The sequence below is a fragment of the Stegodyphus dumicola genome, chromosome X2 (genome assembly GCF_044657685.1).
Source record: "Stegodyphus dumicola isolate Sdum_Otavi_A_Nest chromosome X2, ASM4465768v1".
In the NCBI taxonomy this organism is placed as follows: domain Eukaryota; kingdom Metazoa; phylum Arthropoda; class Arachnida; order Araneae; family Eresidae; genus Stegodyphus; species Stegodyphus dumicola.
Window position 1 is genome coordinate 61373420 of NC_140781.1, and position 26800 is coordinate 61400219.

The 26800-nt window shown below is 30.8% G+C and overlaps 2 protein-coding genes across 8 annotated transcripts in view; one reads left to right on the forward strand and one right to left on the reverse strand.

Moving 5' to 3' along the window:
* The window catches only part of LOC118184676 (octopamine receptor beta-2R-like), a 259732-nt gene extending 246159 nt beyond the window's left edge, over positions 1 to 13573 (reverse strand). For 3 of the 4 annotated variants that reach the window (XM_035354383.2, XM_035354382.2, XM_035354384.2), the window contains exon 1: positions 12077 to 13573. In XM_035354383.2, coding sequence (XP_035210274.1) covers positions 12145 to 13422 — 1278 coding nt within the window. In that variant the 5' untranslated portion in view covers positions 13423 to 13573 and the 3' untranslated portion in view covers positions 12077 to 12144. Of the gene's footprint in view, positions 1 to 381; positions 8813 to 12076 lie in introns of those variants that run through there. The other variant, XM_035354385.2, reaches the window with a different exon arrangement.
* Positions 13574 to 14451: 878 nt separating this feature from the next.
* The window catches only part of LOC118184677 (uncharacterized), a 121652-nt gene continuing 109303 nt past the window's right edge, over positions 14452 to 26800 (forward strand). The window contains exons 1-2 of one of the 4 annotated variants that reach the window (XR_004757473.2): positions 14507 to 14645; positions 21186 to 21251. The gene's annotated coding sequence lies outside the window, so the exon portion shown is untranslated. Of the gene's footprint in view, positions 14646 to 21185; positions 21252 to 26800 lie in introns of all 4 variants that reach the window. The other 3 variants (XR_015039132.1, XR_015039130.1, XR_015039131.1) reach the window with 3 other exon arrangements.

Genomic DNA, 26800 nt, shown 5'->3' on the forward strand with positions numbered 1-26800 from the left:
ACCTTATGTTGCATATGAATTTCTTATTTTATTTATTAAAATAGTGGATTCTAATTATTTCTGTTCTAAGGAACATACTTTTCAGTTTTCATCTTCTTTTGGTGAAGATGTCCATGTGCATAAGTTTGATTAGATTGGTGAGTACATGTATTAAGTGTGTGGATTTATGTATGCATTTGTGCAATAAAGCAAAAAAGATTAGACAGGTGTATTTCAAAATGCACATATTTATACGTCTATATAATAATGTTAAAACGTAGCAAAAAATATGAATGCAATGAAATTGAAGACTCTATGATTGTAACATGGAAAATATTAATGAAAATTTGTAAACAGGAGGAGGAAAAAAGGAAGAACAAATTCATTAAACAGACAGAAATATTGGTCCAGATATACAAATATTACAAAACATTTAATATAAAAAATTGTTACATTCCACATTATATTGAACTACTTCTCGTATCAGTATTATATGAATTAAAGAAGGTACAATAAACAGACCTATTGTATTAGCAACTACGACATCTATATTTATACGCTTTATGTTATTCCATTGACATCTATTTATAAGTATATAAACATTGTCTTTGAGTACAAACATCAGTAAAACACCGTAACAGCTTGAGGTAAAAAATATGAAAGGTACATTCGAAGATTGATAATCAAATTACGCGAAAGGTTAAAGAGAATACATGCGATAACAAAGGAATGAGAACGGGTGAATCAATTAATATTAGACACATAATCAGATCTGCAAATGCAAGGTAAACTGGATAGTATTTGGAATCAAATAATATGTTGAATATATTAATTCCCCTTATATATACATAAAATAGTGAACATGAAAATAACATGAAATAGTTTTAAGCTAAATAGTACTACAATTAAAAATTAAATAAATACTAAAGTCAGAAAAATTATTTACAACTTGATGGTCAGTTACACAGATAACAATTACAGCAGAAACAGACTTAATAACATTCATACATAAGTACATAAGCAATTACAGCAGAAACAGACTGTACAACAATTACAGCAGAAACAGACTTAATAACATTCATACATAAGTATATAAGTAATTACAGCGGAAACAGACTGTACAACAATTACAGCAGAAACAGACTTAATAACATTCATACATAAGTACATAAGCAATTACAATAGAAACAGACTGTTTACAGCAGAAACAGATTTAATAACATTCAGACATCATAAGTACATTCATACATAAGTTCCAAGCAATTTTCAAACTGATATTTTTCAGTCATAAATATTCTTCTAAATCAGACTACAGATAGCAAAAGACATTAAAAGTTTTTCTATTTTTCAAGATCATAAGAGCTGAGTATTAAGATTTCTTTACAAAATACGCTGCTAATATGTATTAATTCTAGACACATATAGAGATATTTTTTATTTGATAAGACAGCATTAGAAAATATCTGTTACAGATTTTATTTCTCGTTTGCGAAAAGTGTGATACAATTACAAACTGTCAGTAAGCTGCTTTAATATTACATTATGAGTGAAATTTATTGAACGGGTAAATTGAAATAAAAATACTACTTCCGGCATTCCTAAAAATGCACTTTTTAATTGATATTATTACACTTTTATAGAAAAATCTGAGTGATTTTGCATACATGATAAACATTTAGAGAATTATTACATTATATAATAATATATAATATATAAAACGATGCAAACATCTAGTACTATATACATCTGAGTTTTAAAAAATGGCATATATCAAACAGATCGTTTCAAAAATAACTGCTTTGTGAAATGGAAGTCGAAAGTGAATTTTACCTTAATTTGAAGCAAAGCTAAGCAAATAGTTTTGATCTCAAATAAAATTTTGGTTTTAAAAATTTTTATTGCCCCTCTATCATTGTTTAATAGAATTGAACTGTTAGTACTGGTAAATTTTTAAAAGTCTACAATTAAATTTTGTTCCTAGCATATCATTCAAGCTAATTCAGCTTGCACTCTGCCAAGGATAATTTTCGAAAATGAATTGAGTTATTAAATTAAGGCAAAATAACACTATTACTATGCATTTAGTTCCATCTCAGGTTTGACTGAAAATACCCCAGAACATAGAATATGAGGTTTCATGGCCTTCATCCTTTCTCCTCCCACCAGCTTTACGAGACATTTGTTGAGACAAACTCAAATTTGCATGAACATAAGTTTCACACATTTCAAGTGAAATTACAACCGTAAATGAGAAATTGCAGCTAATCGCTTAAAAATTGAATTTTTATTTTACGTAATGGGATTTAAGAAAAAATTGGATTTTTATTTTATATGACAGTATAATAATAATAACTGTTGTTATATAAAACTAATATTATTAAAACGGATTTGTTATTTCCGTACTTACATATTAACCCGTCGACCATAAAAGCTGGCTACCATCGAACTATGAAAGTTGTCGGAGATCCCGCCAAAGTCGCACCAATCGTCCCTGCGGAAATTTTATAGGAAGTGACGCCAGTTTATTTAATAAACAATCAGTATTCAACCAGCTTGATTCCTGCGCTTAGTAAAAAGGCATTCGTCGATTTCTACTATTTTGTTAGGCCCTCCTATTTTACCGGAAACTCTGTTTAGAAAGCTATGAGTACAAACTTTCCACAGGCAACTGTTAAAATCTATTGCTGTTTCGTCGGCCATATTCAGCCGAGCATATCGTGTCCATTAATAAACACATATTTGATGGCAGGATACCATAACTTTGAAAATAATCCACTGCTTCTTATTCTGTAAAGGGCAGGTCACAAATTTTAATCATTTGGTTTTTCAGAAGAAACCAAAGGAGGGATTATACATCGCAATGCAGTTTGCAAGGAGATTATACGTCGTTAACAATTAATTTATATTTTTGTTCATATAAACAAAAGGTGGCTTATGAAGAGTCAAGCGGAGTTACATCAAACGAAAGAATAGATGTTAAGAGTGTGTTGTTACATCTCGCTTTCCATAACTGGCACTAAATCGCACTGCTTGGCGATAGTTTCAGCGTCGAAGGGATAGCATGTAAGTACCGTTATTTTATATAACAGAATACAAATCAAAGTCTTTAATGAGGATTTGGAAGAGATGTAAAATAAAATAAAATCTTATGTTTCAAACTTGCCTATTCAATGATTTTATGACATGCTTCCGAAAAATTCCTGAAACTCGCCTAGATAATCTAGAATAAATGGCATAACCTCCGAAACTCCTCAGGGAATCGGGAAGAAAATGACACCGCCCTAAAAGAAAATATCAAAACTGCTCATCTGAGTGGCTTCCCTACCAGCAATTGTTCTTATTTTTTGCTAGATACGGAGGAGCATACACATTTTAGCTTCTTAGATCAAGAGGGAAAATATTCAACTAGTTCTTAATCACACCGGTATTCCGAATGGAATGTTACAGAAACAACTAAACAAAATGCTTAATCTTATTGTGGTCCTAAGCAGTTTTAGTCTACGAGAGATTTCGTGAAATAAATAAAGAAAATATTACAAAAATCAGGGAAAACTACTCGTTACATCACCTAAGAATCTAAATTTCAGAACAACGTGAAACACTAAGAACTAACACTCAGAACTAAATTATTTTTCAGGCATTAAGATTCGGGTCTGTGAATATTTAACTTAGTTTTGAATTAAAATTTAATTTACTTGAATCTTATTACAGTTTTAATAAATATGCTTTTAATGCCTTTCAGTCTCATAAGAAAAGATGTCATTTTTGTTTGGAAATAGTAAATTGGACACAAACCCCACCCGCCCCCTATTACTTCCATTCATACGGTAAAGCCTAATTATGAATATCACAAGTAGAAGTAAATCAAATGAGTATAGGAATCATATATCCAGCTCATCAAACAGACTCTAACAAAAATTCTTTGAGATAGTCCACACAATGATAGTCAATGCCGCATTTTGCTTCTTCGGATTATATCAATTTTCACATGAATTTTATTATCAGAAAATGCATATTAGTGTCATTTCATCCATCTTAGTAAATCGCATTTTAACCTTACCATATTTAAAAAATTTTTCAGGGAATAAATGTATTTCCTATCCACCCTCGGTACTATTAGATTTTACCTATTTTCAAGAAATTTCACAAATTACAACTGCAACATGCTGGTAGAATAAAAATTTTAAAAAACAGTAATTTTCTAAATAAAAACTTTGGAAAAGTAACAATTTTTATTTATCTAAAATTTTAACTTGATAATATATTATGTGTCGCATAGTTATGCAACATGAATATTAATATTTGTACGTGTTGCATTTTTAGAAATAATAACTTTAAAAAAAATGTGCTTTTCAACTGGTAATTATTGATTGTAACATTTACAGATAAAGCATAATAATTATTAATGTATCTAATTTAAATAAAGCCGTAAGCGATATTTCAAAACTTTATTCATTTGTTTAAAACTGCTTTTAATTTTTTTCAGATGTAAAGAAAAAAAACATATAACACAAATCTTAGGAACAGACAAAACAGATGACATCATACAAGACCTTTAAATGTGTTACTGAAATCAGTCAGCAAATGAGGAATTCACAGTTGCAAATACTGAAAGTTGCAAACGGTTACGAACCTTAAATTTACAGATGCATAATGTAAAAAATAAATAATAAATTCCTTATGTGCGATAAATAATAAATTCGCAATGCCTAATAACTTTTAACTGATAACTAGTGTTAAACGTAATTTTGGGTGAAAAATTACTTTATTTTATTTAATAAGAAATTTATTTTAGAAACTAAAGATGATATAATCTATCTTTCAAATAGTATGAGAAGCATTGAATACATTAGTACGTTTTAAAAACCATTAATGCCGAGAGTTATAGTGCATGAAAAAAACAAGCAAAGTTTTAAAAAGAGCGATATGAGGTACTAAGTTTAAATTCTAAAAATAATTTTAAATACAGTTTTGAGATTGTTATTTATTATAAAATACTAGACGTGGATTTTAAATGTTTTAATGAGTTATAATATTTCTTGATATTTAATACATAATTCATTAAATTTCTTATTTAACAGAGCTAATATTTGGATATATTAAATTGAAGTAATATCCTCAGTTAAAGTATTAATGAATTACTCTGATTTGCTAGCCGTCTACATTACAAATGGGATTTTAGTGTTAAATTACTCGACTCAGTTTCCTACTACAGTACCAGAAGAAAGCAAAGTACGCAAGTGAAGTGAAATTAAGCTACGTTAAAAATAATAAGTGTTGCACATAGCGCATACTTAATACCCACTTTTGAAAGACATTTAAATTTTTATCCAATGTATGTAGATTTCCCACCGCAGACTAAAATGTGCTTTTAATTTTTCATAACTAACGAAAAAATCCAACTTAACCGCCATTTCATTTACCAAGACATCTAGCGCACGAATTGTTTTTCTCTGAGAATTCCTTCATCTAGTTCTGAGCGTTAGAAATTCTTTGACTTAAGTGTTGAGTATGATATTAGGAAAAATACAGCCATAATATTAGAAAAGTACATTTATAAAAGTATACTCCATTTTCTGGAAATGGAATAGCTAATCGATTTTTCTTGGAATAGTCCACGAAAAAACTATTTTCAACTGTTTAGAAAGGAGAATTTTATCGACCCTGAATAGAATTTATCTGATAGTACATCTTACGCAGATGTATATCGATTGACATAAACATCTGGAAAATGAGATAGGCTCTTAAAAATTCATGATTGGTGAACTATTAGATGCTGCATCATATGCAAAGTATCGCCACTACCTGATGCCTCGGAATCGACATTTTTGGAGATCACATTTTTAGACTAGCATTAGTTTATAATAAGCAAAGTATATTTGCATTTCTTTACTAAAATGGACATGTTAATCACACTGTTAGTCCAAATGAGTAATTATTAAAACCGATAAATAAATTTTAACAAAATACAACAATGAGTAAATGTGAAACATTTCTTTGACGTGTCATTGGATTTCACTAAGTATATCAACACGAAAAATGTGATTCATACAGAACCTTGAAAGGTACTCTAAATTTTTAGTTGTACTTAAAAATTAGCTTACCCGAATTATAAATGAAACTTTTGTGAAAAATAATGTTAATTTATTAGGAAATTGCTTAAATTGAAGTAATGCGCTAACGTTTTATATTACATTTATGATATTAAAACTCTTCGTAGAGTGTTGTTCAGAAATTTTATATATGTTACGTTAAATACAAATATTAGAATAGATATACATTATGATAATAATAATAATTGAATACAGTTCCTATTCATCTATATCAGCATTATATCATCCAACATTTAACTCACGTTTTTACTGTTGAAAACAGTGTTGAGTGAACTCGTTCGTGGAATTTTAATCAAGGAGGGCTAAAGGAAAATATTAAATAAATGTACTTAATGGTTCCCTTTTATTTTAGAGTATTAATTTCAGTAGTTATTGACATGAATGTTAAGTTTCAATTTTTTAATATTAATATTTTAGTATTCCAGACATACAACTTCCCATTCAGAATTTCAATTACTATAATGTGCTTTATCGTTACAATAAAAGTTTTTGAGTTTTGGTGAATGAATTTTTGTTAGTGCTCATTTCGAAAGCCGGCTTATATGTATACCAGTAGTAAATTTTCTAAGATTAGTTAGAGAAATGATGACTAAGTTCAAATATTTCTTCTGATGAGTTAATTATTTCAAAATGTATACTTTATTTTTTAATGAAACTAACGGGTTTAAAAGACGTATTAAAGTTAACTGATTAATACAGAGATATGTGTTTATGGTTGGGATTAAATGCAATTTCCATGCAAAACAGACGGATATTTGTTCAACTCAAAATCAGCGCCTAAACTGTCTAGAATAAATGCTTATAATAAATTCGTTCAGTCCCCAACTTCATTGCTCCGACGGCAGTATATATTTTTGTATTAGATGGAAGGAATTGGTGTCTAATTCTAATAAAAAATTACTATTTTAAATATATTTCTAGAATATTTTATGGAATCCTCAAAATAATAATACGTATCCAGGAGTAGAAAACTTATTATGTATTTGAAAAATGCTCTGTCTGACTTTTTTATTAATATATATATTATCTAAATCGACGTTTCTCGAAGTCTGCCACTAGCGCATTTCTTTCTACATGACCACGTCATTCATGTTTTTTCAGTAAAGGCATTTATACAGTTTTTTAAAAATACATACATACATAATTTACATAAACTATAAATAGGTATTTTAAGACACGTCTGGATCATTAATAAATTTTTGTTGGGTTTCATATACAAAAATTAATTTGATCTTCTTCCTTAAGATGTTATATTACATTAGTCACTCTTGCTTACTGACGAAATCATATTTTTAACTTTTAACATTTAGAGATTCTTGGTTCTCCAAAGGTTTAATAACATCTTACATAACGAGACTATATTTGCTTTCATATTAAAAACAACTTCTTTTTACTCTTCATTTGTAAAACCTTAAGTACGTAAAACCATGAAGTAACACTTACAAATGCTAAATTACAACCATATAGAGTGATACTACACTTTATTTAAATTAATTTCTTGTTACTCATCACTTTTATAACATTAGTGGTGTGAAAGTATGAAGTAACATTTACAAATATTAAATTACATACTTATAACATGACACTACATTTTTTTTAACTTTACTATACGTTATTTATATAACATTATGTACATGAAAACATGAATCAACACCTATAAACCAAAAAATAAGCGATAGTCCTAAAAACATATAAGACGCATTTATAACAAACTTTTAAAGAATTTTGACTAAATGTTCTACAGAATAAAAAATACATTTACGAACTATATAAATGCAAAATTCAATATTTTAGAGCACTCCATGAATGAATTAGAGCAATATTAAAAGAGGATTATACCGAAAATATTTTTTTAAGAAATCATATAGTGGCATTTCAACTTATGCAAAGTTAGTAACGGAAATTTTGCCTATGAATTTAAGGCTGTGAAGAATATGATTTCAATAATTCTTAACAAATTTGTCAAGGAATTATTTTAAACACCTCTTCTGATGTCTTCTTTCATGACATTAAACTAAAATCACATATACATTTTCCCCAGATTAAGTGATCTCTGAGTTTCATCATTCAGAACTGAAACCTTCTCTTCCATATCACAAGCAAAGCAAACATAAATCAATGTACTTGTGTGTAATGTACTAGTACCTCCGGATAGTAGCATATGCATCACGAAATACAAATGAAAAAGTATTTCATCATATACGTCATCATCTCATCAATTAAAACACATATTTTATTTTTCCTAGGCACTGAATTCGAAAATCACAAATTGATTAATATATACTCGTAATTTAAATTTCGTGTATACCTTATTTTTATAACACAGCGATATAAAAACCGATTAGATTTTGAAAACGCCTTTCACTCTGAAAATGTTGAAAACGCTTTGTAGTGCCAGTTTTCTAAAATGGGATGAAACAGGTTAAACACCTCTCACTGTAAGAAATTTATGTGAAGTGTTCGTCTAGTTTTCAAGAATACGAGAGAATGTCTGGTGAAATTGAATTCCCTTCTCTCTCTTGATTGATTCCTGCGGCAAAGCGAGTGTCTGTTGCATCATAAAATCTGAAACGTCAATGCCAGCGGGGAAATACGGACAATAAACGAAACATGAAAAGGAAGTTAGAAAATAAATTGTGGTATCCTCGAGTCGACAGTGGGAACTGCTCTCTCAGTAACACACGTGTACCTGTGTATTAACCAATATAGGAGTAGGTATTCTGAAAATAATAAAAATTTTCTCTGAGCACCTATTTCTTCTTGCTGTAACAAATCTTTATTTGTTAGTTTCAAAATTAAAAATTATTATTATTATATATATTCTATTTTCAACTCATTTATGTAACATATATCTGTTCACTTAATCTCTCGCTATTCGAAGAGTTCTATAAGAATCATTAAAAGGTTAAAATTACTATCAGAATCACAAAAACATATTAGCTATACGACACGAAATGAATTTAAAATTTTCAACAACGTAAACTTTCTTTTATAAGATATTATATTATATACCATTTACTGTTTCCTCGTCTTAATTGTATATGAATTAGATAAAGCATACATTACCTTTAGTAAATTTAAAATTTATATATTCTATACATCTCATATATTTTCAGGATAAAATATATGGGATTTTACATTAGTTATTCACTCTAAAAGTATTAACAATGAAGATATTAGAATATTTATAATGAATTAGTTAGTCAATTAAAGCTACATATAAATTTTAATAATTAGCTAAATTTATCCTTTTAATTATTCTATATTTCAAACAATTTGCTCTGACACGTTAAACGAAATTTCTGTAATTCGTTTCACAACACTGGATTCTCTTAGACAAGTATAGTTTTAGGCTATATCGTTTACTAATGGAATGCCGAGAGCGCTTTAAAAAAACTGTAATAGATAAAAGGTTTCTTTAAACAACTTATATCATTCCACCGAAAGAAATTTCTTGGATATGTTTTTTATGTTCGTTAATTTAAAGCGTATAAAAGAATGCTTTTTTATTAAAAATCTGGGGAAAATTCATGAACTTTGTTGCAAATATGCCAATCAAACATACTGTCTACAATAGCAAAGTAAGAAAAATAAGATATGCTAATTTTAGAAGTGTCTTCTCTAACACAGATTTTCGAAACCGATATTATGTTAGATTATACATTAAGTATTTATTTAGAATGTTACTGTATATTGAACTTCAGAAAAAAAGCGTTCTTGATATATAATACCTTTAAATAACCATGGCAATGAAATATATAAAAATATTATTGATCGGCAGAATTCTGAAGTCCGTAAATGAAAGTAAAATTCACTTAGAGAAATTTCAAATTAATTTAATTAACGATTGAAATCCTATGCTCTGTCATATGCAGTATAGTTAACAAGTATTTAATTTTATCAAGACCCGAAATTTCTCAGTCAAGCTGAAATAATGTTCAATTCCTAGAATATACGTTTAACAGGTTTTTTAAAATGTTCTTTAGTGTTTAAATACGTTAGTAAAAAAAAACTAGTATTATGCGGCTCAACAAATGGCTTTTTTAAAGTAGAAAGGCACAATTCATGAAAACTTTAGTATCAATATACTCCTGGTACTAGACTATTCCATTATTTTAATGCGTCAAACTTAGATTGGGATACACGAATAACGTTTCGCACGCTTCGTGAAAGCTTCTTATACATTGCAATTAAATCGCCATCATAATTTTTAAATAATTTTGCTTTGTGGCACTTAATTATGAGATGATTTACTTATATGATGATTTTGTTTAAAATTTTAAATGTACATTCTCGAAGCATTTCATTGTAAAATTTTAATTCATGTCAAATCTTTTTATTCTAATACGCGCAGCGAAAATCCGCAACGCTCTTACAATTAAAAGTATTCATATCTCAAAAATCTTTGGACAAAAAGATGTGTATGGAAACACTTCGCAATTTTTTTTCAATAAAGTTTAGCTCGATGCTTCACACTAAAAATAGAAATACAAGTACATGGAGAAAAATTTAATTTTATATTAGAAGTTCATTTAATGTCAGAAAAGGATTCCTTTATGGGCCAAAAGTAAAGGTTTTGAGCTCTCCAAAAGACGTGTAATTATTACATGAGAGATATTATTTTCTGACAACGGTAAAAGTGGAGCTTATGTTCATTAATTGTTTATTGTTCATGAAAAATTCATTGTGCAAGTACGATTCCTATTCTTGAGAATTTCCTTCAATAGAATCTGTAATAATACTTAAAGCAAAATATATAATCATAAAAGCAGTAGTGAAATATAAAACTTTTTGAGGCCAGAAAATGACAAAGATCCTAAAAATTAAATCAAATTTGAAAATTGTTAAATTTGAAAACATTAAAGCATATAACTTATTAAAAACGTCTTCAGAAACTTTTACCATCCGACAGAATTAAAATGGCCGATTCTTAAAATATCAATCAAAACCAAAAGTCATATTGCACACATTTCTCATTTTTTTTTCAAAACGAAGAGTTTCTTATTAAACTTGGATTGAAATAATTAAGCATTACCTTAATCCAATACATACATTTTGTAAAACAAACACTTTTGCAATATATAATGATTTCTCTGTATTCCGTTGTAATAAATGTGCCTAAGACTGTAATTATTTCTTCAGAACACAGGGCCCAAAATCTAAATTCTACAAGATTTGAGGCAATTATCTAATAATTCAATAAGTTCAATACATTTAATTCTCTTTTTTACAATTAAATAGAAAAAAATATTATACAAGTTTGATTAATGAATCGTACAGCTTTACTTATGTCAGAAATTAAACTTCTTAAAAATTTGTGAATGGACTATCTTTATGTTATTATAAGGTAATAAAATCAGATTTTATAGCAATAAATTTGGCCTAGATTTAAAAATATTAAATAATTTAGCTTTTAATGTATGTGGAATTTGTATCCCCTGATTGCATATGACAAGTGATTAGCATACATCCTAGTTATTTACCAGACATTTTCCTTAATAATAATTTTTTGAAAATAAACAGCATATTACCTTAATTGTAAACAGAAATTAAGCGGTAAACCTTTATAGTTTTAGAATTAAAATCAAAATGTCAGGTAGAGATAGAATCATAACTTAGAGTTACGAATTTTTCTACATATAGGTTTCATCTTTCTTACAGTAACTCCTAATATATTCATCAATACTTAAATAATTTAAATTGCACAAATGAATCACTTTTAGTTTTCAATTTTGTTTACAAATATACAGTACAATTTTGTCTTGCAACCCAAAAGACATAGACGACTAACCTACATATGTCATTAAAATGAATAACAGGTAAAACAACAGCAAGTCATATGTCTTACAAATGAGAACTAAAATGGCTGTTAATTAATTCTCAATCAAGCATCCATTGTCCTTATAACTTCACATAATTTGACAGATAGCTCGCATATTAAGAATCAAGCGAAAGCATGAGAATTTAGTGTAAGAACTACTTACCCAACCTAATGAAAATCTTTTCAAAATCTTCATTATGTTTTCATCCACGCAATGAGACAGGAATAGTTTCAGTCCCTGATGTACTTGTTCTCGACAAGTCCTATGTCCTGAGTCGATCTGTACGCACAGTTAAAAGCTTTGGCGCGTTCATTCTGCAAGCAAGGGACCCTCCAGCAGCAACAGATGAAAGTTTGTATAGTCTCCTTAAAAGCTTCACGGAAATCTCTGTTGAAGTACGCATAGATGATGGGATTCAGTGACGAGTTGAAATAGCCGATCCAGAAAAGAACTTCGACAACTATATCAGGGCAGTAGCAGGCGTCACCACACATACTTATTGAGACGTACCAAAGAAAGAAAGGTAGCCAACAAAGAATGAAAGCTCCCATGATAATGCCCAGGGTCTTGGCCGCCTTGTGTTCTCTTTTCATCTTGTTGATATTTCTCTTAGTAGGAGTAGATTGACCACTTTCCGGATCGTCGCCATGAGAATTGCGGTGAGGTGGAGCATGTACGTTTGGAGCAATCGAATGATCGGTACTATTCCGTGCACTATTATGCATCATTGCCGGCCCCATTTGTGACTTGCACATGAATTTCTCTTGTCTGACAGCCTCTACATATATCTTATAATATGTGAAAAGCATGATGAAGCATGGTATCCAGAATGAAACACTGGAAGAGATAATAGCATATGGTTTATTTACCACAAATTCGCAAATTTCGGGATTCTTTTCTCGGGATGTCAAATGATCATTGGTTGTATACCAACCTAAAAATATGGGTATGAAGCTGATAAGACCAGAGCTTAACCATACGCATGCAATCATGATAGCTACTAATTTGCCAGTGATCTTAGTTGGGTACTCCAGTGGTTTGATGATCGCGTAATACCTGTCTACGCTGATGCAGCATAAATGCATGATTGAGGCCGTTGAGAAAAGTACATCACAAGAGTTCCAAAAATCACAAACAGTTTGATTGAAGAGCCACTTGCCTGCAATCATGTGGCTGGCATTGAAGGTCATAGCCAATAGAGCGACTAAAGTGTCAGCGAATGCGAGGGATACTATGAAATAGTTGGTGGTAATACGTAGCTTGTGATAACGGTAGACGCTAGAAATCACAAGTATATTTCCAAATACAGCACATACAATGATTGTAGTCACTGCAAGCGTCTTAAACGCTAGAGTGACTTGAGATTCCCAAGTTCCATTTTCAGTTTGTTGAGTTAAGTTCGTCGGGGAGTTTGTGAAAGTGTCATTTGAAAATATGAGCGACTCGTTTGATGACGAGTCGTTAAGAAACACGGTTACATAATCTGTAACAAGAGGTGACTCAGTCATATTGTTTTAAAAAGTTAATTGTACCTTCAGTTAATTTTTAAATAGAGCTACGTCCCTCAGCTCAAAACATTTCAAGGTTTTCATGGATAGTTCTTAAAAGTCCACCATAAAAATATTAGCTGCACTGAATATTACAGAAAATCAGGCTGTCTTAATTTTGTTTTTGTTCATAAAATTTTGATTTGTAAGATATTTTCTACATGAAATTTCTTTCTCTTCAAATTTTAAAATTTTGAACGATAAGCTGATTGCGCGCATATTTTCGGTGATAGCTACTTGTGTCTCTCTCGTGTTATAAACTGTAAGTTACATATCATGAAAATAAACTTTATCTAATACATAAATATTATCTCAAAAACTTTCAAGCAATTCTCGACTGGTATTAGTTAAATAAAACTCTTTCACAAAGTTAGAAAATAAGTTTCTCTAAAACTATCTCTCTAACTCTTCACGTCTAAGAAAGTTCTAAAAAGTTGCTTGAAAAAGATAAATTCATTAATATTCTTTATGGAATGATTTAAAAATGTCTTATTACTATAAAATTAAAGAAAGAAAACTGCCCAAGTACCTGGTTTTTAGTTCTAGTCACTTTTTCAAGAATTTCGCAAAGTGGTTTGTATTTCTGGGGAAAGGGGGAAATAAACTTTTGTCTCAAAGTTATTACAGTTGTGATATTCTTCCAGGGATAATTAAATTATTGGATTATCTTTCGTCAAAAATACCTTTCAGTTCTTCTCTCAGAAAGTTGCTGGAGTTCGACGGCAGTACACTGAGGAGTACTGGAGTGTACCCTCCGTTAAGAAGTCCTGCGCTAACAGTGGCGGAACATATGCAGAGCACTAGAAAATTTGGAAATAAATCAGCGCCCGTAGGGTGACATCGGATTGGGATCTTTCTGATAGGAAGACGGTCCGATACAAGAAAAGATAAAAGAGTGAAAGAAGGCGAAATCCTTCTATGTAATGAGAGGGAGAGAAGGAGTTAGGAGAAAGAGGCTCCAGACACCCAGAGAGCAGGAGAATCAGTGAATATTGAAGCAGGGGACGCTGCCGGAGATATGCTGTCGCACAGGGTTGCCAGCGGCTCTCAACTCTGCAAAAGTCAGCCAAATATGCTTTCTCCAATTGGGACAGATGCCTTCATCTCTCTCGACGGTGGTATTATTCTGCTCGCCGAGCCTCACGATTTATTCCAAAAGTTGAACTCGGACCTTCTTATATAAGGTATGTATGTGTGCTTGAGATCACCTCATAAGTATGGATGTATGCATCCGCTCGGACGTATGGCGACCATTTATGAGTGGATACCCATAGGCCAGTGAAATCAGCGTATAATATTTTCACATTAACGAAGTTCGTTCAACTTCAATGTTACCAGATCTTAGTTTTTCTTTGCGCTCTCTTTTCTTTTTCTATTTTGAAAAAGTCTGATTACTGCCTTAAAGTTAAAAATTTAAGGAATATTATACAGCTAGCATATTATTGAAGAGAAGGAAAGAATTTAACACACTTTAATCAATCAATAAATGTACATCTAGATAAAGTGTTTTAAAAGTCAAAATGATACTTCGCAAACATCATTACACTTTTATCTCAAAAGCTCTTGAATTACGAACAATTCTAATAAAAGAAAATATAATAAATGATTTACGGAAAAATATCTATTAATTAAATTTTTTCTTAGGTATTACTTTAATATAAATAATTTAAGCTTTCGACCCATCTCAAGTCATATTTTAAAGAAATAGTTACACTACGCATTACGTCAAGAGAATTACTTATTTTATCACTTGTTTCAAAGTAAATTAAATTTAAAACATTAAAAGAATTTTAATAAATCAAACTTAAAGTAAAGAAGAAAAATTTTCATAAACATGCACAAATCATATTATTGCATATTTAATAAATTTCATCTCATATTACTGCATATTAAACAACTCGTAGGGTGATTCCAGTTAAAACAAAAGTAATCATTTTCAGCCATAAGATCATTTTTACCTCGCATTGTTATTTTATATTATTTAAAACTCAAGAAATTGTATTCATTTGTAAGATAAATTAATTGACTTTATTTTAAAGTAAAGTATTTGATTCATACTTAGTTTCATTATGATATTTTATGCATACTTTCTCCTCCCCTTTTTCTATTACTTAAATGTCAGTGATTGTTTTTAACAATACATTTTTATTGATGTCTATGAGCTATTTTTAACAAACTAGCGCACATTACTTTAAAGCCTAGTAATTAAGAAATTTTAAGTACCTTTTCATGCCTAACAAATCGCTAGAAAGATGAGGACTCTTTTATTTTAACAAAATATAAAGTACACTCCCACAAAGTGAGTGTACTTAATACTGCATTTAACGTAGCGATACAATAAAAGCAAATCTATTTCAAAAGTCCTAGGAAAAAGTAAAAAGAATGCAAGACTAAAAGCTGCTTATTCTTAACTGAATAAATATTAAACACGTTAATGCTTGAAAATCCAAACTTTTAATATGAATTCTTATATCGTAATTGCATAATTTTTCTGCATTTTTTTACTTCTGTCTATAGGAACAAATAACTGTTTAAAGCATTTAATTTATTCACCTGTCTCTTATAAATAAAACAGAGTTTAAATTTTTCATATTATTCTAAGAGTGTTCGCTCAAAAGGCCTTTATTTTAGTTTAACAATTTATGTTAAAAATGAGTCAATTAACTGATTTTTGCTTTTGCCGAAAACAATGCATAGTTCAATCAAAAAGTAAAACCAATCAATTTTTGCCAATGCCTTTATTTTTACTTTTACTTATACTAGTTTATATAATTTAATTTTATCACTTGTGATTCTTCAAATCTGTAACTTTTCTTATGCACATATTTGTAACAATGCCTTCAAAAGTTATATCGGATTACCCTAATTTTTACAAACAAAGTGTAAAGTAAAGTGTATCGGCTTTTCTGAAGCACCGGTGATTTCTCCATCACAAGGAAAAATAAAAGTCACGAATAAAATAAAGAAAAAAAAATCTAGACACTTTCAGCTGCCAGTTTTCAGTTCTTCTTTCCATTTTCTTATTCTATTTGAAATAATTTGATTTAACAAAAAACAGTGAAAAAGAGAGACGCGTTTGTAAATTTTAAATACAAACGCCGACAATCAAATCGCCTTATTTGTTGCATTTTACACACTTGACACTGATTTATTTTTCGTTTCTTTATGCAATATTTTTACTGCTGAAAACAGCTGACTTGAACAAGTGATTTACTAATAAAAGCTCGCGGATGCAGTTGGATACAGTCTTGCAATAAAAAATTTCAATAGGCAGAATGTTCATAAAAGCTTAAAGGAGAATAAGGGATGCTGCTAGACTTGGAACAGATGAACTTTACAAAACAACATGTTTTCGAACTTGTTCTTTTTCATCTGCTCTAAAGTGTTTCATAATATTTCATCTTGAAAACAAGGTACTTTAACAAATCTTGGATGATGAATCGCTTTTCAACAATCTTAAGATCTCAAAGCAATTGACTCATGTGCATTCGTTTAAGATTTTTTCCCGCACATTTTCATCCTGAAGTGGTTAACTTTCTTGAGTACTCGTATTAGCTAATTTCAATACATTCGTAAATAAAAATCTTTTCAGATTCTTCGTCCATATTTAATTTAAAACTTTAATGAATTTTAGTTGTAAAAGATCTTTTCATCATAGTATGTTAGTTCATTTAACTGAAATCACATATTACATTTATTCTTATAAGCATTTCTGTAGACGTCGTAATTTTATACAATAATTTCATTTGCGATCGTCTTCCGTAAGCTAGCCACTGCGTATGACTATCAAGAAATAATGAATATTAACCCACTCAAATAGTGCGAATAAAATAATTTTGCATTTGTTTTAAATTTGTACACTTAAATGTATAGTTGTTAGCATTTTCTACCCAGTTTTAAGACATATGAGAGCTTTCCTAAGATGGAATTTAATACAAGTTTCAACCTCTTTCAAGGCACCCTAATATAGGAAAAGTTTCTAAATTCAAGTAGACCAGAAACTCCCACCTACTTTGTTCTCAAATTATAATTATTATTAATTATATAATAATTATTCTCGAAATTTAATATAAAACGAATTTTATTTCTTTCCATTTACATGACTTTTGGAGTAAAATTAATATCCATGATGTGGTAATCAGCAAGCAGGTACCTATCCTTCTTTATATTTCATGGCGTTTTACATATGCAGCAATGAATTTCGCTACTGTATGAGTTTAACTTCACATACACCAAACGGTATTCCATAATTTTCATTCTCTAGTCCTCTAAGTAACTGACTGAATAAGACTACCGAATAGGATAGACTCAAGTTCGGTTCCCGGCCATTGAACAGGTTGAATATTTAGGGGTCCTTTGTTTTCCTCTTTTGCAAAATGAAAAGAGCAGTTTTCGTATGAATATCCTCCTCGAAAGCGTATCTTCTAAAGTAGATAAACCTCGATATTTTTTATGACATTTATAAATTTTGGGGTTCTTTTGTAGCATGAATCAGCACTAAACTTTTAACGGACTTAGGGCGTATTATCACTTCATCTGACAGGAACTACAGAGTCTTGTAGAGGTTTAAAACAACCTTTCTATAAAATCAGAATTTTAAAATAGACGTTTGACTCTTGCTTAGCAAAACAACAACCACCTGTGACGATGTAACTTAAAGTAACAGTTTAGTTTCAACTTTAAAACTAAGTTTAGTCGTCCAAGACTATACATAATTGATTTAAAGCAAAGTTAGCTCTAACTTCTAACCAGGATAACAATTTTAAACGCAGGCATAACGTAAAGTCGAAAAATTACAATCTTATCAGATTATCAGAGCTGACGCACCTGTGTGTTACAATCAGAAACCCTTGAAATCCAAGCTTGAACTGGCTGTTCCGGCCTCTCGGTAGATAGTGTTGTATAATAACGAAAATAAAATGTGTATGTAAGCGCCATACTGGAGTAACATGTATACGCATTACAGACAAAATTAGCGCATTGAGCCTGCGAAGAATGGGTGACGCATTCAAAGTTCGTAGAAAATATATATAATACACTGATTAAAGATTTCAAATTCCCTGTTCTATTTCTTTTTAATGTAGCGAAAAGAAACAAATATTTGCTTTTGTGAAAGGCCAGATCATTATGACAAGGTTGCTTTCAACAGCAGCGTTAATAAGCTGTAGAGGCTGTGCAAAATATCGGCTTGCTCAGCGGAGCACAGCTATGAATATTCACAGCTACACATCATCAAAAATACTTGCAATTCTTAGTACTAGATCGCCGACGACTCAAATAGAATTGCATAGCCAGAAAAATCTCTATTTATGTTTCATACAGTGTCTGTCTCGGGGTACTCGATATCGCGTTCGTTTTATAACCTATGATTCTTTCACTCTCGAATGGAATGCGAGAGGTACCCAAATGGGTTCAGGGCGATACTTTCTTAGTGAGCCAAGGTGGCGATACAACACTTAAACATATCAATTTCGTAGAGCAAAACAGGATACTTCCCACTTTCTTAAACATCATAGCTGATCAATTCATCCCTACGGGACTTTGCTAGGTAGGCCATTTTAAGATAAGAGCTCCTGCCATCAGTTGTGTATTATAACTGCCGATAGTATTTCACAATATTGAAGATTTAAGAGCCAACTTCGTGTTTAAAGTACTCTGCGTAGCCTTTGACTATTATCTATTTATATTTTTAGTTTTATATTGAATTTCTATATATGAGTTCTCGCCATAAATGCTGGCCAATTTGTAAGCACCAGGTGTGCTTTCTGTTCATCTTACTTAATTTTAAAATATAGGGACTTTTACGCCCTTCTCAAATATCTGTAGCATTTTTGAAGACATACCGATGTCGCTTAAAGGCTTATTAAGGATTAGCCACACGTTAAAATTAGTAAAAGGCTCATTCCTTACAAATGTAATATAAAAACCAATATTTCTCTCGTTTTCTCGGTGTACATAAATGCCATTCAGTAAATGTATTTTTAGACATTAGCATTCTCAGTTACACTGAATAAAATATCCCTATGGTGCTCTTTAGTTTTGAATTTCAGCAGGAATTTCAAAATCATTGGCTGCTCAAAGCAGTACTTACCTGGTTCTTGAAATCAGTCGTCGTGCAGTTCCCTTGTTTGATTAACTTTTCAATTACATTTTTCTTCCATTGTGAAAGAGAGAAAAAAATTGACGATGTAGTGGTATACAGACATTAGATAACGCTAACGTGGTCCCTTTCATTTGTTTCTGTAGGAAATTCTTAATTTTGGGAACTATTATCATGTTTTTACGCAATAGATATTATTCTTCAATCTTTTAACCTATAGCGCAGTTTATGAAACATTTTAAAAATATATCAAGCTATTGAAATTGAACAGCTTAAGTTCGAAAGCTTTAATAAATCCAATGATCAATGCTCATTTTTGCAAAATATTATACCTTTCGTTTATTATTTTTAAGTCTAAAACGAAATCCTATTTTCTCTCATTTGAATCATTTTCTTAGTTCAAATAACGAGTTAGAAATCTTTTTCTATGTAGAGCTTGTATTATTATCAGGTTTAAAAACACGTATTTTACACTGGCAGAAATAACTATAAATTCTAGTGCGTAGCTAAATCTTACTATCATACCATTTTCCTCAATAGAAAGGTAGATCAAGGCATTAATTATTTGGCAACACCATTTTATAACTTTCAGTACTTGAAATTCATAATTAAATTATAAAACAAAAAGCTTTCTAGTTTTATGATTTATTCTTCATTGTGTTATTGTTTACAAAATTTAAATGCATTCGTAATTTACAATATTTTAACAATTTATAATGAATTTATAATGTGAAGAGGATAGGAGGTTTCCGAAATCTATTTTTCGCAGTGACTTTGAGATTCCGGTAAAAGTAAGCGTATTTTAAAATGAGGTTTAATTGAGGAAATTGAAAGTGTTTACATGCTTTGAGCATGATAATTTTGTTAATTGTAAAAAACAAATTACTTGCTGCTAATTTTCTCGCAAGAAGCGAAACTTTAAGAATTTTGTATTTATTTTAAATAGGAAGTTGTGGTGTTAATAAACATTTAATTATTATACAAAAGGGCGTTTGCCATGAAAGGCTATTAATTTCGTTTGGGCATTTTCCGTTGAAAACTTTAAATGTCGGTTCACTTTTCAAACTGTTGCCACCATATATTATCGCTCTGTCTTACATTTAAAGAAATTAAATAATGAAGAATCTGCATAAATGTATATATGTTTCTCGCACTGTGATAAAACAACTGTACCCAGAGCCATCAAAATTTTAATAACGTAATCATCCATAGAATATGGGCATGTGGAAGACCTAATTTGAATTTGAAATTTGTTTTATTATCGATTTCAGATTTTGTAAAACTTCAATGAATTTTTGATTAAAAAACTAAACGATTTCAAAGCGAGCAATGGCAACACTGTACGAAAAAAAATTTTTTTATCTCCAGCGCGCGAGACTCTGTATCAGAAATTCTAAAGATATGCTCATTTTAAAATTAATTCACGATATTGCTGTTGAACTGAATTTTATACTTTGAGTAGGTAGAACATGATTTTAATAAATAAAGGTAACAAGCAAAACGTTGAAAAAACGCCCTTTTGGACGTAATTTAAAATCTGAAACCTTTCAGAGTTTTTTTTTTTTTTTTTTTTGTTGTTTGTTTTTGTTTTTGTTTTGTTTCTTTCGCAAATTCTTTATTTTAGAAGCAAGTGGTAACTCGCCGTAACTCTCAAGCAGCCAACTGTTAGACTGAAAACAACACCAGTTAAGTAAATATGCAATTTAAGATCTACTGTAAAATAAATTAAGACCCATTGTAAAATTGTATTACTATGAAATTATGCTGTGTGGAGTTCAACTGAATATCATTTGTTGAAGTGTTTACCGCAGTTTTGAATTACAAAATTTAGTACTGTTACTCTTTTGTTCGAGATCTTAAAATTACATTTCCTATTTTCTGTTTTTATTTCATGGGCTTATAAGCAACGGCGCTAATGAAAAACATTTATTTCGTAACAGCAGCATACACTTTAGAAAGAAATCTATTATTTTGTTAAAAATACTAACTCTGAAACGTCATATAAGGAACACGCTTTTTAGCTACCTTATTGCAAGCAGGTGAGTAATAGCTCATGTAAAAATATTTGTTATGAAAGAAGCCAAAGCCACTAGCATGATTATTCGAGCCTTGAAAAGAATTGCAACTGTTTTGGTAATACTTATTCATGAAATTCAAAGTATTCATGACTTTCCAAAGAAAGTTGTTTTTGTTTCCTAAAAATGCAATTGTTTACCTTCAACCAATTATCCAATTCTTACTTAGAAAACAACTAGCCTTTCTGAAAGTTAAGAACTGTTCAAATTTATTGCTGCTTTAGAAATGGGAACTTTTCCTTCAGTGTCGCAGATTCATAAAGCAGCCTGAAATCTTTCACATTCTCAGAAAACTTTGACCAATATCTGAGTTCGAATTAATTTTTAGTAAGATTTTATGTGGATAATATTTTTGTTCATAAAACTAGGTAACCTTGCAACTATGAAAGTAAGCTCTGTCTGAATTTTGAACATAGCGATTATAAAAACTTTTAGATATTTTGTAACTTGTTATTGTAAATTAGATAAATTTTGGTTATGTACACAAGGGTTCTCAGATATAATTTTTAAAGCCAAAAAACGAGCTAATAATGCTTTAAATTTCACCAATAATTTATAATCTGGTAAATAAAATATCTTCTTAAAGTCAAAATTTAAGCAGTTATATTTCGTGACGGAATACTTGTAAACGCCTTTATTTTATAAGGATTGGAAATCAGCTCTGTATACTGTTAAATACGTCCTGCACAAATTTCGTAAGGTTTATTTTAATTAATGTGTTATTTCTTATGTTGAATCTTTCCTGCACTACCTATTTCGTCTACTCTACCATAAAATGCAAATCAGGTGAATTTAAATAACGAGCGAGAATCGAAGCCTAAAGAGATAGCGATGGGAATTCAGGCTTGGAGTGCTGAGATTATGTTTTCTTTCTATTGGAGTGCTTGCTGATTGTTGTTGAATTAATATTTTACTTGCAGTTACGTACGAAGGCGCACAAGCACAGAAGACCGGTACTTAGCCTAATACTTTGATTAATAAATATCGAGTTACTATAAGGAAGCAAGCACGGGTTACGTTGCATTATTCTCTTTAGTTGTATCTTCCAGCTGAAATACCAGATTAAGCCCAATCGAGATAGTGGTTGGGGACTCTGACTCTTGTGCTTAAAATATATAAACTATATAAACTCTGGGGTGGCTCGCTTGTTGTTCCTGGGAGCTGTTGCTCTGGATTGGAGAGGGCTGGGGCATGCATCGCATCTGTTTACCTATGTTAGACATCAAGTGCCCCCGGCCTCCCTCACTAGTCACCAGTAACTCTGACTACAGTACCGAAGGGCCGAGTTCAAATCCCGGAGAAGGCATAGATGTTTGAAAATGTATAGTATCTGTGAAGTATGGGGGCACTCTAAATATGCGGTGAGACGAAAGTCCTTTAGAAAGATTAGAACAACAACTAAATACTAAATAAATATTTCAGTATTTTTACACTGTAGAGTCATTAGGATTTTTTTAAAGCAAAAGAGATGAAAAATGAGCAGTGTCCTCGCCGGAACTCGAACCACGGACCTTTCGAATACGCATCGAGCACTACACTACGTAGGCATGCTAAAAAGGCGGGAGAACTACGTTATAACATGACTGGTTTTATCAGTTTGTGTTGCAGGTTTCTAAGTCAAGGTGGAACGAAAATTTGTCCTGTATTGTAGAAATACTATTGTATTGTAGTTTAGTTTAAGTGTATAGTTTAAGAGTTTATGAGGTATTTTCCCCCCTTCCTTCCGCAAACCATTGTAGTGTAATAGGAAGCATACTCGAAGCGTATTCAAGAGGGCCGAGGTTCACGTCCCGGCGAGGATAATGTAAATTTTTTACATTTCCTGGTTCAAAAAATTCCGATGATTCTACAACTGGCGCCCGAACTAAAAGGTGGTGAACGATAATTCGTCATCAACAGGAATTTGGCAAGGGGGAGTATATAAGATATTTTCTCCCTCCTTTCTGCATTCTCGCGTACTCTAGAGGTCCAGGGTTCGAGTCCCGGCGAGAGCAATTCACATTTGTCACGTCTCCAGCGTCTCCGTCTCAAAAAAGCCTACTGACTCTACAAGTTTAAAGCTAGTTTTCGAGTGTAATCTAATGAGCTCATGCTTGAAAATTTAATCTATTTTCTATTTGAGGCATTATTTTAAAAATGTCACTCAAGGTGATAATTTTATAGTAGGTATTTCTTAATATAAAGAAGTTAATCTTAAAAATGAAATATTCAAGACTGACTGCTCTTTTGTAAATTTCTAAACTACATTTTTTAATAATACCTGATATAAATGTGAAAGACGCTGTTCTCCTACGTTGAGTAATTTTGGAATTATTTATAAACGACACGTATATAAATAATTAAGTTTCTTTGGTTTGATTACCAAAAAAATTCTGAATTTTTGGATATTTTATAAAAAAAGATACTTAAATAAAGAATGGAGCCTTATTTTTTGCCTAAAAAACATAAATTAATCAGAATACTTTACTTGTTGCTTTACAGAAGGCAAAGCTTACGGAAGCGCAGTTCATTTTTCGAAGAATTCAGATGACTACATTAGTTACGTCTTAAGTATTATTTTGAAATAGAAGAACATCAAAACGATATAAAGAACCGTGAGAAAAAAAGAATGGAAACAATTTAAGATCGACTACGGAAAATTTTAACTACCCTTTGCTGTAGTATAATATCTATTATAGACTCAAATTTAGTGTTTTAAAGTACCCATGACAAAGAGTTCCGAAAATTGAACCATTAAAGAGGTCATATTTTTTCTATTTTCGTTGCCGTTTCGCTTTGCATTCTATGTAACTCTCTGTTGATTTCACCAGAAAATATTTTACATAAGCGCTTATACTGAAACACGAATTGAACTCTGAATTTCACAGACTTCAGCTAATTTTACTAAATTTTGAGCTATTTCAAGATAATTAAGACACAAAAACACGCCGAATAAATACGAATTCAGAAGTAAAACAACAAAAATCAGCGTTATATTTTCAAAATTTTTCACAGTACTAGTTTCGATGGTTTTACCGAACCACCATCCTCAGCTGCAAAACCGCAAATGAACAAGATAGGAAATAATGATTAGATAAGATAAGAAAGCCTGGACAAGAAAAAGCAAGTGGCGCCATCTGTTGGTGAAACCAGAACTAAAGCAAAATTTCTTTAAAGGGCGAAGGCAAAGATGGATTATAATTAGGATCGTTAACTAGAACAGAAAGATTTTTTTGAATGTGAAATGCCTCTAGAAAATCCAGTTCTCCAATGGAAGATGTTTTTTGAATAATTTTGGCAGCAGAAAAAATTGAAAGTGTGGAAACACAGAAGTCTTCTGTTGCTCAACATTGTTGGTTCCGAAAATCACACTTTCAATTTTTCTGCTGCCAAAATTATTCAAAAAACATCTTCCATTGGAGAACTGGATATTCTAGAGGCATTTCACATTCAAAAAAATCTTTCTGTTCTAGCTAACGATCCTAATTCCAATCCATCTTTGCCTTCGGCATTTAAAGAAATTTTGTTTTAGTTCTGGTTTCACCAATAGATGGCGCCACTTGCTTATTCTTGTCCAGGTTTTCTTATCTTATCTAATCATTATTTCCTATCTTGTTCATTTGCGGTTTTTCAGTTGAGGATGGTGGTTCGGTAAAACCATCGAAACTAGTACTGTGAAAATTTTGAAAATATAACGCTGATTTTTGTTGTTTGACTTCTGAATTAGTATTTCAAGATAATTTCTTTTCTTTTGGGATTTAGTAGGGAGGCTGAAATTTCAAGCTTCAACGGCATTCATTTAACATTATTAATGCCCTCTGAAACCAAACATTTTTTTAATTCTCAAATACAGGTTCCTCCTCCTTTTTAAGTACGTTGTAATTAATATTAAGGCTGATGCCATACCTAAAACCGAACAACTCGAGAAACTCTCTGCATCTCGAGAGATGTTTCCGTGGTGGTATATCTAAAGGAAAAGGACTTGCATTCACGAATGCAAGGGGAAGTCCATGAAATTTCCACTTAGACCATATCACTTGTCTGGAAACGAAAGCAAGACGAACAATCCGCATTTAATGATCTCATGTCATAACCGAACAACTTAACTTGAAGACTTTTAAAAGGTACATGTTACAACAAAGGCGAGTATATGTCCACACGAATGTTCAGCCGAACTTACTTTCCTCAGCACCTGGTACTTTCTTCCTGATAATAAGGTAATAAATGCCACACAAAAAGTTCTTTAAATCTGTACAGGAAAACTCAACTTCGAAGTACGTATAGATGATATAACTTAAAAATTCTCTCTTAACACTCGTTAATTTTAACCTGCGTTTAAATTTTCGTAAAATAAAATTTAGATTTTATTTCTTTTTTTAATTCAGCTGCAGAAAAATTGGTTACAATGAAGCAGAAACAAATAACGATCGGGAAAAGGAGAATATCAAGGTTCGGCAAAGTAAATCCAGTGCAATCCGCTCAAACTTTTCAACCAAAAATTTAAACTTAAAAATTCCTCATAACAAGATCAGAATTCTGAAGGTAATTTTATTTCACTAATGTGTGAGGAATGGCTGATGCGAAGAAGAAAGATTGTATCGAGTAGCTAAACTTTTAGAATTTTGAGACGAATAGTTCTGAGTAGAAAGGAAAAATAATGCCTCAGGCATAAATTTTGCGTCTGGGTAAAAATATATGTAGGAGATAAAATAAATATTTGCAAAACTATCTTCTTGTTTGATACGTTATTGTTTTTAACAGATTCTTTTGCCATCTAAATACATGTAATGTTTCCGATAGACCGTTTACGTACATTTTGAAATGCAATTTCTGATGTACTTCAGTTTTATTAGCAAGCATAACTGAGTTCTACGTCTAGCTCTAAACTTAAATGAGAGCATATATTAGTAAGAAAAGAATTGTGCGTCATGCTTCACTTTTTCCACAAATTTATTTGCTTTCACATACTAAGTATGTAAACACTTTCCTGTATTAATCAATGTGTGCAATTTAAAATAACTATAAAGAAATTTTTATAAAAAAACTGAATCTTCAGGCAATGAGTTAGAAATTTTTAATTAATATTATTAGAAAATTTTGAATTTTTAAATGTTTTAAGCTTTTTGTTGACTTTACTAAAAGAAGTTTGTTTATAGAAAAAACACATTTTTCTCATAATAGAATT